The sequence below is a fragment of the Lonchura striata genome, chromosome 5 (assembly GCF_046129695.1).
Source record: "Lonchura striata isolate bLonStr1 chromosome 5, bLonStr1.mat, whole genome shotgun sequence".
Lineage (NCBI taxonomy): Eukaryota > Metazoa > Chordata > Aves > Passeriformes > Estrildidae > Lonchura > Lonchura striata.
The window spans coordinates 30463355-30481680 of NC_134607.1; the positions used below are offsets into that span (position 1 = coordinate 30463355).

The window sequence follows — 18326 nt, forward strand, 5'->3', positions numbered from 1 at the left end:
GTTAGTTGGAATTTCTAAAATTGGAGAGGGGGAAGGCAGAAAGGCACATTTTGTATAACCCATGTCATGGTCTTTTATAATGAAAAAAGGGGCTGAAACCAGGGACTGTCTGACATACTGGAAGGCAGGATTGCTCTGCCTTCAACAAGCTGGAGAACATCCTGACAGGGCAAAGCCTTGCACCTAGGGCAAAAAAGCCTAGCATTGGTATAGGCTGAGGACTGACTAATGAGACAGCAGCTCCACAAAAAGGACCTGTGTGTCCCAGTTAAAAAGTGAAATGAGGATCAGCAGTGCAACTTTGGGTAATTAAGCCTAACCACTATACTGTGCCACATCAACATCACAGCGGGTGAAGGGAGAGCCTTATTCTCTACTTGCCATTTGTGAAACCACATCTGCAACACTGCATGGAGCTTGGGCTTCTAAGTATGCAAGGAATACTTAGAAGATTAAAAGTATCCAGAAGAAGGTAACCAACGTGGTTCCAGGGGTTGGAGCATGTGACAGAGGGAGAGGCTAAAGGAATTCACCTTCATTTTGAGAGGACATAATCCCAATGTTTCACGGAATGGAGGTTATTAAGAAGGAGGAATGTTGGCATAATCTTCTCACAGAGGAACTTTTCCCTTTTCTGGAGGTGAATAAGAAAAGGACAAGAAAGAATGGTCATGGTATTGTCTGGATGCCAGCTGCCCTCCAAAGCTGTTCTATCCCTTCCCTCAGCTGGACAGGGGAGGGAAAAAATAATGAAACCTCATGACCTGAGAAAATGATGGGGAGAGATCTTCCACTGACCTGGACAAAACAGACTCAGCTTGGAGAAATCAATTGATCATAATCAAAATCAGAATAGGATAATCAGAAGTAAAATGAATTTTAAAAACACATTTTCCCCACTTCACCCTCTTTCCAGGGATTAACTTTATTCCCAAATCTCTACCTCCTCCCCAGCAGTGGTGCACAGGGACAGGTGGTTACTGTTATGGTCAGTTAATTACATTATTTCTGCTGCTGCTTCCTTCTCAGGGAGAGGAGTCCTTCCCACAGGCTGCAACTTTTCAGGAATTGCTTCAGCCTGGGTCCTTTTTTTCAACAGAGGGGAAATCCTTCAGGAACAAACTGTTCCAGCATGGGTCCCCATGGGATCACAAGTCCTGCCAGCAAACCTGCTCTATGGTGGGCTCCTTTCTCCATAGGCCACGGGTTCTGCCAGGAACCTGCTCCACGATGAGCTTCTCACAGGGTCACAGCCGCCTTTGGACATCCACCTGCTCTGGTGTAGGGTGTTCCAGGGATCTCTGCTCCCCCATGGCCCTCCATGGGCTGCAGGGGCACAGCTGCCTCCCATGGCCTGCACCACGGGTGAAGGGGAATCCCAGCCCCAGTGCCTGGAGCACCTCCTCCCTCCCCATCTTTCATCACTGACTTTGCTGTCTGCAGGGCTGTTTCTCTCGCATATTCTCACTCCTCCCTTCTCTGGTCACAGTTACTTCTGTGCAGTAACTTTTTTTCTTGAGCATGTTATCACAGAGGCTTTACTACTATCAATGGCTAACTCAGCCTTGACCAGTGGTGGGTCCATCTTGGAGCTGGCTGGCATTAGCATGAGGGAAGCTTCCAGAAGCTTCTCAGGCAAGCCACTCAATACCAAAATCTTGCCATGCAAGCAAAATGTAGGCCATAGGTTGCAAAAAGAGAAACTTTCATTGGATTAGAAGGAGGAAAAAAGTTCTGTTGAGAGTGGCTAAACACAGAAACCCTAATATAGCCAAAAGATTCTAAATTTCCACTGCTGGTTTATGATTTGCCAGTTGATTTTTCCTTTCTTACTTTTTGACCACTGAGTAAAATTATATTGGTGACAAGGCTACCAGTGTTCCTAGTAAATGTCCCAGATGCAAAGTTTCCTGATCTAACCCTACTATTTCAGTACTCGTAGCGTAGTGTTATCAGTGAGAATGTAAAATCATTTACCGTGATTCCCACATCTCCTGGGAGGTGGGGAATATTAATTCTCCAAGTTCAATACTTTTTGGACAAGTACAACAGTCAGTAGGCTGTTGTGCAGAACTAGGGCACACAGCTGTGTTTATTGCACTTTGTTACCCATGAGTTCTATCCAAGTGCTCTCTACATGGCTGAACACAGCTGCATGGCTGGCAAAGATTATACCTCTTCCACTGTGTGTCTAAAACACATAGAGCCGAGCTCAGGATGTAGCTAAACTCAAGATGAGAATACACAACGACCTGTGTTTGGTTGTCTGACACAAAGGACAATGGACTTTTGCTGTACTTCAGGGTTAAGATACTATTTGGCACTCAGCTGTTGGAACTGTTCTCTGACACTAAAGAGGTTTCCAGTTTATTAACCAAAATACAAATGCAACTGATGGAGCTTGAATTTGGTCTCATTTTGCTTGGGAAAAAGACTTATTAATTAAATTAATGTCTATACTTTAAAAGAAGACATTATTGGGTACTAGTTGATGGCCACAGATGGTAAGGTCTCTCCATGTCTCATTTGAGAAAGTGTGAGACATGTTACTATCACACAGACTGTAAAGTGACTTGGAACTTTGTCTCAAACCATCAGTCCTATCTCCATTAAGAGATGCTATTACAAGCTAAAGCTTCACAGATTGTTTTTGTGTTAGTACCATCACTAAGCCTTTTTTCCTGTGATGATGTGTTTATTCCTCACATTACCTTACAGATTTTTCTTCAGTGGCAGAAGTTGTTCCTTAAGTATATGAAGACTTAATCGTACCGTTTCCTTTGGCAAAAGCCAAGTGTCACCTATTCGAGAACCCGAGGTGTCTACAGAAGGGCACTAAGACAGCACAGGACTAAACAGGACCCTGTGGAAATGTGCCTGGAGACACGGGCTGCCCTGCCACTCACTCCACTGCACCGACGTCCTGTGGCCGGCATTTAGCGTACACATCACACCGTTCCCTTTCAGAACACGAGTTTTTCCTCCAAGTGTTCAGAACATAAATCTCGGTAGGTCTACTAGAACAACTGGTGGTTTGGTTCATACTTTTTTTACACTGTAATGGCGCAGACCAGGCTGAAAGGGCAGAAATGCCAGCTCCAGGGATGCTGGCTGCTCCCATGTGCGTCCGGGCGCCGGTCCGAGGGCAGCGCTGCGCATCACGGGCGTGCGCGGCGGTCAGCGCGGGCCTTTCTCCCCGCGGGACAAAGACGGCGCCGGTTCCCGCCGCGGCTCCGCCCGGCGGCTGGCTCCCGTGGCAGGCGCTGCGCCTCAGCGCGCCCGGGGCCGCCGCCGTGTGCCGCCACAGCCGCGCGGGCCGCGCCGCCCCGGCCCGGCCCGGCCGCCGCCCGGCACCTGTGCGGCCCGGCCGGGGAGCGGCGGTGCGGCGCCTGCGTACTGGGCGGGCGCTCGCCGCCAGGACCGCAGTCACTTCCTGCCCCCGTGCCCATCCGGCTCCGGGGTCAGCGGCCGCCGCTCTGGCGGGACAGGGGCGAATAAAGTTTAATTCGGGGAGGGGGAGCCCGCCCGTCCTCTCCAGGTAGGGCCGGCCCGCGGTGCCCGCCCGCCGCGCCCGCCCCGTCCCGGCGTCGGCGCCCGCTGTCACCTGCGGCCGCGCGCGCCTCCCGCCCGGCCGCGCGTGGCGGGCGCGCCCCGCTCCGGCTGCGGCGGCGCCGCGGAGCGCCCGGCCCGCCGGCAGCGCGGCTTCCCGCGGGACCCAGGGGCGCCGTCCCATCGGCGGGGCTGCGGGGCGAGGCTGAGAGGTACGGCCGGAACGCGGCGGCGCCGCCACGGACGGGGCGCGGGGCGGTGCGGCCGGGCCGCGCTCGGTGGGGAGGGCGGCGGCCCGGGGCTCTCCCGCCGGCCGGGGCGCAGGCGGCGGCGGGGCGGGAGCGGGGCCGTGCTGTGCCCTTGCAGAGGGCGTCTGAGACCTGCGGAAAACAATGGGAACTTTCTCCTGCGCCGGGGCGCCGCTGCCACCGGCCTGCGCGGCCGTGCTGCCGTGGAAGTGGGTGCGCGGGGCTGGCGCGCTCCTGAGCCGCTTGTGCTTGGGCGGTGATTGCCAGTTTGCTTATTTTGGCAGAACCGAGCTGCTGGATGTAGAAGGGAAGTAGGTCGTGTGCACGGAAAATGCCTCTAAGGGACAAGTGTTGTCAGACCGACCACCATCACCATGGATGCTGTGACCCAGGTATAGTGGTGTGTGATGCTTCGGCTCTTTTGCATGTCTCCTTCATTTAAAGCTTGCAGGAACCGTTGATCGGATTGCAAATGTGTATCATTAGTGTCAGCTCTAGGTATAAAAAGTTTCTGAATTTTGTTTGGAAATGGGTTTTTTTTTAGTATCCTTGAACTTTCACCTTAAAATTATTTCAGGAAGAGACTATTTTAGTTCCAGTATGTGGGATAATCCTCAGGCCACCTCATGGGCATTGTGTGCAGTGAGCAGAGGAAGGCAAGAACTTGTATAAAGCAACTGATCATTTTGTTTCCAAAAAGTGCTGTGTTTTTAAGTTTTGTTGTTTTTGTTTTTTTTTTTTTGTAAAATGGTGTTTCTTGCAATCATTTGCATTTGTTGTTTATATTTTTACTGTCTCTCCTCTGGTGAACTGTGATGAAATTTAAAAATCTTAGTCTCAGAGGAGAAAAACCCCACTAAATCCTAGAACTACTCTTTATGTTCCATGCCTGAATGATGTGAAAGATGTGATCAGTAGAAACTATTATGAATATTCTGAAGATTCGGCCAACCTGTTAGATACTTCTGAAATTATTCTGCTTATTAGTATTTTAAAATGCTATATTATTTCTTTTGGCCTTCTTGTGGAGTTTATTTGGATGCTTTCACTTCTGTTTTGAGAAGAAAGGCATCAGTTTGGGGAATTAACAGATGAAAATGTGAGCACAGTGACTTTGAGTGAAATGTAATTTGAGAATAGATATTGTTCAGTTAGCAGAAACATTGCTTTATGTTGACGATGAAATGGTTTTGAGTTGTTCTAATGCTTGAAAAAAACAAAAGTATTTTTCTTGCCTGACAAATTAACAGTGATGTGTTAGGTCTGCTTCACCTGTGTTACTCCTGTTGATGTCAGTTGGTGTTGTACATGCATATTAGAGACTGTATACAAGCCAAAATGTTTTATTTGGAAGTGTAGGGATTAGGCTAGTAGAATACAATATGCCACTGTGTTAGAGATCCCCAGATGATTAGCTGATTTGTCATGGTTGTTATGTGTTTGTATTTATAATGGTATATTATGGAACCTGGATAGTCGGGTGGAATGTTCATTCTGTTGTCCTTTTCTACAATGCTTTGTCTTTTGATGTTTTTTTCAGCTAGAATTTATTTATAACCTTTTAGCTCAACATTCCTGTCAAAATTTGTTTAGCCTTTTTGCACTTATTATCTCTAAATAGTTTTATACTATGTCTCAACTGGCCTTTATTAAAAATAAATTTATTAGAGATCTCAGTGCTACATTTAGAAATGAAAACCTTACAATGGGATTAAAATCAAACCAAATGGTTAAGGTGGGAGCCAGTTTATGAAGTGTGAGGCTGGCTGTTTAGTCAATAAGAAATATAAAAGAAGACCTAACTAAAGATTTTGCAAGTGCATGCTTCAAGAAGTATTCTTATTCCTGTAAATTTGGGTTCCCTCTGGGCAAAGCTTAATTGCCATATCTATATACAGCAGTGGAGTGCTATTAATTTTGATGTGCATAAATACTGCATATTGGAATTGATAAAAACTCTGATTAACATATGCTTTAGTTTTGATAGCTTTTACAAAGAATATGATATGGAAAGAAACATCAGAAATAAAGTATTCCCTCAGCAGTTTATTTGAGCCTGAACAGTTTCCTGAATGTAGCTTTTGTGGTTACACAAAAGGTTTTTTGGTATATGCTATGTAGCTTTGCTTGTGCTTTCTTTCTGATCATTGCTGCTTAAATTTGGCTTCAGTGTTTAGGTGCATACTGGTGACATTGAAGTCAGGTAATGTGCTGTGAAGTATTTGCTAATGCTGGTAATCAGTATTTGGTAATGCTCTTTTGTACATGTCATTTAGTTTTAACAATGGGAATCAAGTAGATTGTTCTGGGGAATAAATTGATGGACATTTCTAGTGAGTTAATTTGGTTTTATATATTTAAATATTTCTGTGTTTTTTACATGTAGCTTTGAATACAGACAAAAAAGTGATCAAAATGACAGCAAACTGCCAGAAGGTATCATAGCTGGAAAGTTCAGTGTTGACTGTTTTTTAATTCAATATAACTGAAAATTTTAGAGTAAGACTACTTTTTAGTAGTCCTGGCTGTTCTTTTTAGCTAGTTTACTGTATGTATGGGCGATTCTTAAATTACAAAAATTAACTGAGTGTTTTCTAATGTCTTAATTATCCTTTCATGTATTTCAGTGCATCTGTTGGAACCTGGTGATCCTCCGTTATTGCAGCAGCCTCTGCAAACATCAAAATCTGGTATTCAGCAAATCATTGAGTGTTTTCGATCAGGTAGGAAACCATGCCTTACCCTTAAGAAGTTCATTACCTTATTAAAAGAGTTATGTTTATTCAGTGTATTAAAATAACCAGCACCTGACTATGCATATCTACAAAATATTTGTACATTTTTGGAATTAGGTATTCCTTTTCATAAGGGTTTTCATAGAAAGTAATGAAGATACAGATCTTGCTGTATAGTTATCCTTCAAAAACCTTAATTTTTAAGTTTGTTGTTCTGCTTTGTGTCATTTCTGCTGCTATGATCAATGAGTTTATCATAAAACTCCTGAGGTGAAGAAAAAAATTAATCTTGAACATCTTAAATTGCTTCATCATATTACTTTTAAGCTGTTCCTTGATTGAGTTTGTGAGTTGCAATACGTAGCAATGAACAGCTAAGCATTTGAGGAGGCATGCCAGGGAAGATTCAAACCTTCAGTGTTTTCAAGCTGTTTCTACACTTCTGATGTGGCAAACCAAACATTTTACTTTCACAACTCTTGGTCTTTAGTGCTACTATCTATGTGTATCTAGATTTTTTCCTGTAGATCTTTTAACTATATGAAATGCATTGTGTATTAAAACACTGCTGCTGTGCAATGAGATGCATATCTGGTCTGAGTCTTGTAAATGGGTACAGTATTTAAGTTGTTCAGTAACTTAATACAAAAACAGGATGTGTGATTATTCATTAGTAACCTTTTTTAGCTTGCTTGAGGCCTCAGAGATGCGTGACAGACTTTTGCTTGAAGCAGATTATTCCATTAATCTGCTACTGGTAATAGCACAAACTAGTTGCAGGCTTGTCTCTGAGCTACTTGCACATTGTCCTCACTGGCAGATGTTAAATGGATAGCTTACTTTGATATCATCAGTCACCTGCATCAGGGAGGTTGGACAGAAGGCAAGAGGACTTAGACAAGGATTTTACTGGCTGCTTTTGAAGAAGCAGCATTTCATTATGGAAAGAGAGTATTTGATTCTTGTGTGAAGGAATAGAAATTTAAGACAGAGTATTGTACATAACTGTTTAAATAGATTTATCAAAAGCTCCTGTCATTCAAAGCATTAAGAATAAAAAGTAAATTGGAGGGTTTTTTTTCTAAAAAATAAATGCTTGCAAAAGTCACAAATTTTGGAATTTCTGATAGAGATATTTATGACTGGTGTTCTCTACCAATTTATTGTGACTGTGATGTTATTCTAGCATCAACATTTACAAATATTAACAGAATTCGACAAGGTATTACCTGCATTGCCATCTCAATATGCAATTAGATGTAACTACAAAATAGAAAAGAGTTCAGTAACTTAAATTTTTTTGCTGTTTTGAGAAGTTCCTGAATATCTGTAGTTTATTTCAAAAGGACCAATTATTTTTCTTTACTCCCACCTGTGAAAGGTTTCACAGATGCATAAGGATGATTTGCAGTCAGAATGACTACCATGTCATATAGAATAATTTCCAATATGTCATAAATCCTTTAATCTCATCCAGTAATTCTTAAGTCCTTGAAAAAAAAAACTTTTCAGTCCTGACCAGGAGACTGAATACCAATATAATAGGGGAGAGAAAGAAGAACGTGTATGTCCTTTGACTGGGTAGTAATGGAGAATTCGATTTTTTTTTTTTGAGAATGAGACTTGTAGCTAGGGCATGCATGAACTGCATAGAATTTTATCTACATGGAGCATTTTCAGTTTTGTTCAGCTAGATTTTGTTTATATGCAGAAATTCAAATGTTGGTGAGATCAGAGTAAACAACTTGCTTTTGTGGGGAATTCTGTACAATTTTTATTTGTTGTTACTACTAAATATAGTAGTATATATACTAGTAGATACAGTTCAGTAGTCTGTTTGTAAAAATGCAGGTCAAATGAGGGTGAAATTAGTGTCACTCAAAGACAGAGCAGTGGATATGGCTTGGGAAAGCGTAGGAAGGGACAGAAACTGTGGTAGCCTCGGATGGTTGAGTTTGGATACCATTTTTAAGGAATGTTGAAGAAGACACTGTGCTTTGCTGAAATTCAGATTTAGAAAGCTTTGTAGTATTCTTATTGCACCAAGAAATAAGTGTTCTTGGTAAGGCCCATTTGTATTGAAGAACTATAGCCGATTGTGAAATTTTTAATATTTGAAAGATTGTAATTTAGACAATAGTTCTGCAGTTTGACTCTGAGAAAGGCATTTGAAAGGAATTCTTAGGAGAAGTGTGATGAGATGACAGAACACTTGACCTTGTAGTTCAGCTTGAAGAATGTCTTTCTGCTGCTGTTCCATAGGTGTTTATATTATTTATTGGTGGCCCAGCTTCATTATGTTTTTCCTTGTTTGATTAGTTTTGAATAATTAAATTCTAAAAAAAAAAAATCAAGATAGGTAAAATAGCTGAATTTTGTTAATTAGTGCTCCTTTCTAATTTGGAGTGGGTAAGCATAATTTAGTAATCTTTTGCTAATTTTAGGTTTTACAGTCATAATTTTCATGAGATGAAAAATGAAGGACTAAGTTTGAAGAGTAGAAAAAATGACAGGAGCTGGAACATTTCAACAATGCTAGATCTAATTATCTTTGTATACAATACATAATAGTCTGGGAAGCTGACATTTTATCACACTCTCTATGTTTTAATAGAGATATTTCAGATTTAAGTTGTATGTATTTTCCTTTCTTCAGGCTGAAAATTTGCCTACATTTCTACTATCTCACCTAAGTGTCATCATCTCAGACTTGGGTTAGATATCTAAGTGTAGTAACCTTTCTTGACGTGTTAGTGATTCTCTTTGGTCTATTTAATGCTTTAGTTTTTTGCCTTACCAGGTGCCATTTCTATGTGAAATAGCTGTATGTGTCTTGTTTTCTTAGCACTGTAGGGTAACCCTAAAGAAAAAATACTACAGGCTTCTTTGAATGCTCTATGTGCTTATTCTTTCCTATTGGGCAATTGTATTGCAACAACCAAATACTGTAGTAAGAACGCTTTCCTAATGTTAGATGTTAGTTTTTATTGTAAATAATTGCACCTTCTCTGTAAACTGTAATGTGTGTAATCCTTGAGGGTTTTTTTTTTCATTCCTGTCTTCATAGTGAAATTTGGAGCATGTGTCATAAACTTCCATTACAAATTAAGTAGCACTAACAAAAGATAAATGCTATTATAATTATTCATGGTCTAAAATGTTTCCACTTTCATGGGATGATGTGAATTAAGAGATGAACAGAAAGCCTTCCATAAGTGTAATATTTATTTTATTACAGGAACGAAACAACTTAAACATATCTTGTTAAGAGATGTGGACACCATTTTTGAGTGTAAATTGTGCCGGAGTCTCTTCAGAGGATTACCAAATTTAATTACTCATAAAAAGTTTTATTGTCCTCCAAGTCTTCAGATGGATGATAGTAAGTCTTATTAATGTCTTGTTTAAATGTTTAATAAAGCTATGTGAAGTTGAAAAATTTATCTTTCATTACTGTTTACACAAACATACCTGAAACAAAATGCAAAAAAACGAGGTGGATCTAAATTTCTGTAGTAAGGTATGTAGATCACTTTTATGTTATTGAAGGAGCTACAGCAATGACTTTATATGAATTAACAACCAAGAGCCATGCCAATATCATAATTAGATAGCTAGTTTATACACCTAGCCTTACCCTTTTTCTTTCCCATCTGTCCATTACTGAGAAAGATATCAAAAGCGTGTCAAAGGACTGGGAAGCTAATCTCACAGAAGACAGTGGCTCTGACAGGGTGATTCCACTCCTGTGAAGTGACCTAGGTCAATATCCTTAATATTCTCTTGTACTGAGAGAATACAGTGTGTGTGTCATGGATGCAGTCTTTTGGTTTTAGTCAGTATGAAATACAGACTAAAAGTTTACCCTTTTATTTAGGGATCTGTGCTTGTATAATGCTGTCTCTTTGCCCCTGTTTCACTTAACTGTATGCTGCTTTAACATATCCGATGTGATCATGCCTAGCCATACATTGTTGTTGTGGAAAATAAGCTTTATTATTAAAGAAGTTACTTAAATTATGAGGAAAAAGGTAAGGACTATATTTTTATGGAAAGAAAAAATTATTACAGTCTCATTCCAGTGATGACTTTTTGTTAATCTGAGTAAAATTGATTAATCTGGAAATGTCAGAATTCAAAAATGTTTGTAAAGCTAATTATCTTGAGCTCTTCTCTAGATCAATATAGGTGCAGTGAGGATTTTTCTTTCCTGAGTAATGCCTTCCTGCCTCAGTACTACAAAAATTAGGAATAAACAGAGATACATTTTGATGTTTCTTTTCGCACATGGTGTCAGCTGAAAGGAGAAGGTGAAAAGGCTCGTACTGTCACCTTCCTTAAATGAGATTGCTTGGCCAGTTAGAGTCACAGAGCTTCTGTGTGAGAAGGGGTGACTCGTAGTTTCAAAGCAAAGTTACAAGTGCATGTGACCTTAGATGTAATAGTTTCAAAGCAAAGTAAGATTGCCTTGAGGAAAGACTTAATGTTGAGCTCCTGGCATTCTAGCCTTCATTTAACTTTCTGATTAACTTCCAGATATTAATATGAAATAATGTGCAAGTAACATACAAATAAGATAACTTCCACTGTTCACTATGAGAGGTGCAAATAAAAGGAATAATACTACACACTCTGAATATAACTGTATATATACTTGTGCATTATATAAAATTGAGTGTAGTTATTGAGCTAAGTGGGAGTTTTTTCAAGAAATAAAAGATGGTGAACAAGAGGCAGGAATAAAAGTTCAGCAAACCATTGTGAAAAATCCATACACTCAATATAATCATGAAGTAGTCTTAAAAGATCTATAAAATAGGAAGGACTTTTTACTTGTGGTAAAAGCTATGTAGCTAGGCTCATTTGAAACTGATGGTAAAAGCTGTTAAAAATTCAGTGTTAAAAGTGGGGTTGGAGCAACAAAACAGCCTATTTTTTATACTAACACTTTCCATATATTGCTGGGTGTGGAAGCAATAACTCTGACTGTGGGTTTTTAATTAGCTATTACCAAGACTCACTTCTTTAAAATTATCCACAATAATTTGAGCTATGTCATCTCAGCACCTTCTGTGCTGTAGGACCCCAGCTTCCTAGTTTTGCCATTGCAGATGCTTTGAGTGTCACACTGGGAACTAGAGCACTGAACTAATTTGGCATTTTTAAAAAGAGAATATTACTGAGACCTATAAATATTATCTACTTATATCTACCTCAGGTTACACAGCTGTTTCATTCTTTGGTAAGGATTGTTCAGAATTTACAGAGAAGAGCTTATTTCCAGAATTAGGTTCCTTTATTGAGAGTGCCTGTATCCCATGGTAGGAAAATCGGTTTTTAATGATACTTCAGGCTTAGTTGCACACCTGCAAAACAAGCTCAGTCGAATGATGTTATTCTTGCAATTGATATAGTTTTTTTTAAAGACCAGCCTAATTCCAGTCATACAAATTTTTAGTTCAGGTGGCTTTCACATTAGCATGCCAGGAGAGTTATTTCCGATGCTGGCTTTTAATAAAAAGGCAACTTGCAATGATTTCTCAAAGCCTTTGAGTGTTCAGAGAGTACAAAAGAGGATTTGTGGAATTTTGTAAACTGAATTCACACAGTGGTTAAAAGCTACTTTGAAATTGAAATAATTGGAAATTACCAAATCATTAAAAAATGCCATTTCCTCTTTTCACAGACCTCCCAGATACAAAAGATAAGCAGAGTCAAGCCATAAATGACCTTCTTGAAGCAATCTATCCAAGGGTAGATAAGCAAGAATATATCATTACATTAGAACCTATAGAAACTAATCAAAATGCTGTGTTTCAATATGTGTCAAGGACTGATTGCCCAGCTGAGAACACAGAAAGTAGCCATACCCCTGATCAAGCTCCGGTACAGATCCAGGAACCCAGCACTGAGCAACCCAAGACTGTTTCAGCTCCAGCCCCAGTCCCAGCTGGGGATACTGTAGAATTACCTCCTGCTGATCCTGTTACCAACAAGGTGATATCTACTCCTGAAGAGCAGCCAGCTGTGGTAAATCCTGACTCCGACTCTCTGGATAATTCTGATTATGGCCACCAGCTGATTTGTTGCCTCTGTAGGAAGGAATTTCATTCAAGACGCAGTGTACGCCGGCACATTCGAAAAGTACACAAAAAAAAGATGGAAGAACTAAAGAAGTATATAGAAACAAAAAAGAAACCAAACCAGTGCTCTGCAAAAGGACGAAATAAGAATGTTCTTGTCACATTAGGTAGAAGTTGTCCTGTGTGTTATAAATCATTTGCCACAAAAGCCAATGTAAGGAGGCATTTTGATGAAGTTCATAGAGGATTAAGAAGGGATTCCATTACTCCTGATATAGCTACAAAGCCTGGGCAACCTTTGTTCTTGGATACAGTTTCTGCTAAAAAAACTTTTAAGACCAGAAAACAAAAGTCGTCTTCAAAGGCTGAATACAATTTAAGTGCATGCAAATGCCTCCTGTGCAAGAGAAAATATAGTTCACAGATAATGCTGAAAAGGCATATGCAAATTGTTCACAAGATAATTCTTTCTGGAAAGAACTCTAAAAGAGAGAAAGGACCCAACAGTACTACCAATGGCACAGAAATCAAAGTTGAACCAGCAGCTTCTGTAGAACCTTCACCCCCTTCTATTGTGCTTTCTCCACAGAATGAATTAAAGGGAACAAATCATTCAAATGAAAAAAAGAACACACCGTCAGCACAGAAAAATAAGGTTAAACAGGACCCTGAAAACCCTAAATCAACCACAAAATCAACCACTAAATCAAGCACTAAATCAACCTGCAAATCAACCACTAAATCAACCCCTAAATCAACCAATGCATCTGCTGCAGGTGGCCAGCAAAAAACCAGGAAGCCAAAACTTTCAGCTGGCTTTGATTTCAAGCAGCTTTACTGTAAACTCTGTAAGCGCCAATTTACGTCTAAACAGAATTTAACAAAACACATTGAATTACACACAGATGGAAATAATATTTATGTTAAATACTACAGGTGTCCACTCTGCTCTTACGAAACGCGTCGCAAGCGTGATGTGATCAGACACATAACTGTGGTTCATAAAAAGTCGCCACGCTACCTCGGGAAAATAACAGCAAGTTTAGAAATAAGAGCAATAAAGAAGCCAATTGATCTTGTTCTAAATAAGGTGACAAAAAGAGGTTCTCAGAAGGATGAAACAAAACATATTGGTTCAAAACAGGACGTCACCTCTAATTCTCCCAATAAAAAGTATGAAGGAGCTGATGTTGGCATTGAAGTAAAAGTAACAAAAAACTTCTCTCTGCACCGATGCAATAAATGTGGGAAAGCATTTGCCAGAAAAGCTTTTCTAGAACATCACAAGAAAACCCACAAAGCAAATGTATCTCATTCACCTGAAGAAAGTAAAACCAAAGGCAGAAGTACAAGATCTAAAGCTGTTGTCTGGTGAGGAAAAAGAAAAAGTGTTTTGTTCTTTTTTTTTAATTAAAAAAACCCAAACAACAATACTACTGCATTTCTTTGCTGTTGTTGATTTATTACTTAAAACATATTTTCCTATAGATTTTATGGTTTAGTGGCTTAAATGCAAAAGTTGATGTCAAATTTGTTTCTTTTTTTTAGCATTTTGGAAAAGAGTTAAAACTAAATTTGTCATTGTAGAAAGATGGAATTTAGATTAAGCTGTACTAAGTCAACTCTTTAAACTGTCGTAAGGCATCTGTTGTAAAAAGGCTAATATAAGTACATTTTAAAAATAGTAATTTTTAAAAAGTAACAATTTTGTTTGGATTGAATAACTTAACTCATTTAATTAACTTTGCTGTGACCACTTGAAGTACTAAAAGTACTAAAGTAAAAGCTGATAATAGAAAAAATCTCTGTGAACTTACTGGAATTAGCATTTGTGAATTTAAATTTTTATTTTAATGTGTATTACCAACATACTGTCAACAAAAGTGCATAGAACAGGTTTTTTAATATAATTGGGTTGCTTAATTGCTTTGATTTAAAATCATTATGGGTTAGGTGTCTGCAAATACCTTTGAAACCATCAAATTTAGAATTCTATTCTTTAGTGGTTATTTATATAAGCCCAGGTTTGGACACTTGTGGTCATTTAGTATTTTAAATTGTTTAAATCTTATCAAAGTCTTTGCTTTAAGCCTTGATATGTATTGAAATCTGCCCTAGGATTTTCTAAACTTCGGCTTATGTGGTGCTCTTGGAATTTTTTACACTTGGAGGGGTTGTATTTGGAGCTACTCAGTTTTCTATAGGCCTTGCCATGGCCTAATTTTAGAGGATCTTTTAAAAAAGAAAATATTTGTGTGCAGTCACTTTGTATTTCAAACTGACCAACTGATGGCTGAAGGTTGGGGATTGTACAAAAATATGATGAAGAGAGATTGTAGTGACAATTTTAGGAGTTTTTAACATCCTTATTCTGAATCATCTTTCTAGCATATTTGGTAAAAAGAAAACAAAGTACATGTGCCTTGTTCTATGTTTCAGCTCTGAAACGCTATTTTCTGGGAGGTGATTTGATTAGAGTTCAGTTTTCACAGTGAATAACCACCTAGTTATATTAAATTGTGATGTGGTGCTTTCATGACTTTCTAATAAATTCTGACCAAATTAGGCAGAACTTCAAAAATGAACTGAGTTGAACCCTGAATATGCTGAATTCTAGAGGGGGAGTGACTTCTGCATTTTGAATAAGAATTAAGAATTTAACCTTATAAATTATTTATGTTGTGTAGTTTAAAACAGAATTATATGGGTAAACTCAAAGTATTAATTTATTCCCATTTCTCTTCAGATAGGTTCAAGTGATGTTCGGAAAGTTTGAAGTTCATTTGAATGAAAAAGACTTTAGTTTGTTGGTGGAACTGCTAATTCTTGATAATGGTACTATAAGGAGAGAATATTTTCATAAGCTGTTTTTTTTCTTACTATACTAATAATCATTCTGACTGCTTGTAGGACAGTACCACTTCCCAAAACACTGAAGTAGTTGAAGTGAAATGCACATGCTTTTAAATTAGCAGTTATCTCTATGTAGTTGTAGTTTGACCCAGTATTGAACAAACCTCTGAAATTGAAAAAGAGTATACAAGAGACAAATTAAAGAGCAGCAGCTTTGGAAGAAGGTGGATTTTCCTCATTTAGGAAATCTTCAGGAAACTCATCATGCATACTGGTCCTCCCTGACAGTGCTAATTGATGGACAGCTCAAACTTTGATGTGATACCCTACTTTGGTAAATGTTGTATTATATATTGTTTTAAATTTATTACAAATGAATGTATAAGAGCAAGAAATGTAGTGTTTATTGGCTGAATTCTACTAATTTTTAGTATTTGCCATAAATTCAGTTTGTTCATGTTGACTAATTTCCCAGTTCAAGGACATTCTGAATTTCACTGTGCTGAAGTTGCTTCAGAGACCTCCATTTTGTTTCCATATGTGGTTGATAGGAAAAGTTTGTAAACATCTAGAAAGTTTACAAGAATATCCACATTCCTCTATTCTTTAATTTTTTAAAAAAATTATACACAAGCACTTTAATGATAGTTGCAGTTTATTTTTGCAGTTTATTTTTGAAAGATCAACACACTAATGTTAATATGAAGGTAGTGAATATTTGCTGATGTATTATAGACAATCTGTGCACAACCACTTATAATGATAGCTTATTTCATTAAATATTAATAAAAAGGGAGGATAGTTTGGGAGAAACTCAAAATATATTTTCTCTCAAAATTGTAAATGACCACTATGGGTAACACTTGACTTTGTGTAATTGGAAAATGTTTAGATACCCTTTTTTTAAACCTTTTAATCAAGATTGTAGTAAAACAGTTGCATGCCTACCATTATGAAGTTCTTGGCAGGTTTCATGCAATCGTGGGTTTTGTTTCAGGGGTTTCTTTTTGTTGTTTGGGGTTTTTTGTTGTTTTTTATTTTTATTTTTTACCTTTTAGAAAATATTTTGTTTAGTGATTTGTGTCAAATTGCTACAATTTGAAAGGTATTGTACATCAGAAAAAATACCATGTTTTTTATATCGGTTCACTCCCTTACTTAGGGAGGTACCTTGTGTTCATATATACTTTTTTTGTATAAAATATATCTAAATGTTGATCACAAGATCAGGAGTAAAAATGCTTTTATGGATAGAGAACTATTTGGCCCTGTTAGTGCATTGCACTAAAAATACTGTGAATGGGAACTAAGATTGTAGTTTTGCTGAAAATGTTCTATGTTGAATGTACATGCTTTTGTTTGGATAAATGTACTGTATTTGATGGAAAATAAAGCAGACTGGAAATGATTTTTAAGTGGGCATAAACAAAAAGATGTTGTGTTTGTAAACTTGGGATATATGTGACTCCACAGTCGGAAATTACATTGTTTGCATTTTGTAAAGTTTTATTTGTTGATCATTGAAGCTAGTTCTTTGTAATATTCTGTTGTAATAAATGGGGTTTTTTTATTAAAAATTTGGCACTTGTGGAGTGAACACTTTATGCTGGTGGTCAACTCTTGCTGTATTTTTGGCAAACACTCCTCATATTGGCCTTTTGCTTCTTTTAAAGGAACCTCTTCCTTAACTGAGGAGCTCTCGTTGTTGTTACTCTTTTAGAGCAAAATACTGAAGAAGGTAGGCTATATTGAGGTTTTTTTTTACAAGAAAATAGGATCACCTAGTTTTCCATTTGAAATAATATTGATGGCTGCATGGTTGGATATAAAAAGGAATGGCCATAACCATTGTTTATTGTTTTATAAAAGAAGACATTAGGCTCTTAATGTAAGTGTATTTTAAGTCATGTTCCTGAGTGCCTGCAGATAAAGATTGGGAAATTAAAATGCAAGCATAGGGATAGAATAACTGTTCATTTCTCAATTTATCCTTGTGGTTTCTGCTGTCTGTTCTGGGTAAGTTTGTTATCTACATCTTGAAATATGTGAAGAGGAAGTTACTCCTATATCAAAGGTATGTTTTCTGCTCACCAGCACACTAGATATGAGTCTTTAATTAAGATGCAGTCTTGCATCATTTGTGGGGCACATTGGTTTGGGCCTCTTTGGTGGACCTTCAGAATTAATGTTGAGTCTTGTTGAAAGAGATTTTTATTTAGAATGAATGTGCGATGAGATAATTTACAGAAGACTTGGGATTATCTAAATATTTTGTATCCAAATTTGTCTTTTTTTATTATTTTTTTAATATTAAGTGATGCATGTCTTCTAATGCTAAGGCTGGAGGGACTAGCTTTCAGAGACATGAACTCTCATTTACCAACAAGGGAATTGCACCGATATGGTGGCATCAGGCTTGCTAAAGTCTAATATGCTGGCATATGTCAGAATCATCTTTTCTTTGTCTCAGCTAGGGTTGATGGTCTTCCTGGGTTTTTTTTTTTTTGTCTTAATTTTTAGTGATTTCTAGTCTTATGTTTTACAACCCTTTTCTATCTGAAATATTAGATTTCTGTCTAAAATGTCTAAAATGTTAGGCTTGAAGCCCTTGTAGTGCTTGGTTTCCTCAGTTTTTTAGGAGAATAAAGAAATCTAGCTTAGATAGTTGATGGCCATTACCACCATTTGTGTTTGATTGGATTCTCTTGGGATGAACTTAAATCTGTGTGAAGGATTTGTGTAACTGCTCAGGTGCTTGAAGTACTTGGAAAATGAGGTCAGTTTTGAGTGGTGGCTGAAAGAACTGTTTGTAGGTATTTTGCATAATTCCCTTTTGCTGAATAGTGAAATACAAGAGC

The 18326-nt window shown here is 38.3% G+C and overlaps 1 protein-coding gene across 1 annotated transcript; it reads left to right on the forward strand.

Annotated features, from left to right (window-relative positions):
- Positions 1-3658: 3658 nt before the first annotated feature.
- ZNF800 (zinc finger protein 800) lies at positions 3659-17052 on the forward strand. The gene is made up of 5 exons (XM_021555224.3): positions 3659-3761; positions 4082-4189; positions 6425-6520; positions 9771-9914; positions 12219-17052. The coding sequence occupies exons 2-5, from the start codon at positions 4129-4131 to the stop codon at positions 13988-13990; spliced, it is 2073 nt and encodes a 690-aa protein (XP_021410899.2). The 5' UTR covers positions 3659-3761; positions 4082-4128; the 3' UTR covers positions 13991-17052.
- Positions 17053-18326: the final 1274 nt, after the last annotated feature.

Coding starts and splice junctions, on each gene's coding strand:
- ZNF800 (XM_021555224.3), top strand. CDS start 4,129: ATGCCTCTAAGGGACAAGTGTTGTCAGACCGACCACCATCACCATGGA. Junction 4,190..6,424: donor CCATGGATGCTGTGACCCAG/GTATAGTGGTGT, acceptor CATGTATTTCAG/TGCATCTGTTGGAACCTGGT. Junction 9,915..12,218: donor AAGTCTTCAGATGGATGATA/GTAAGTCTTATT, acceptor CTCTTTTCACAG/ACCTCCCAGATACAAAAGAT.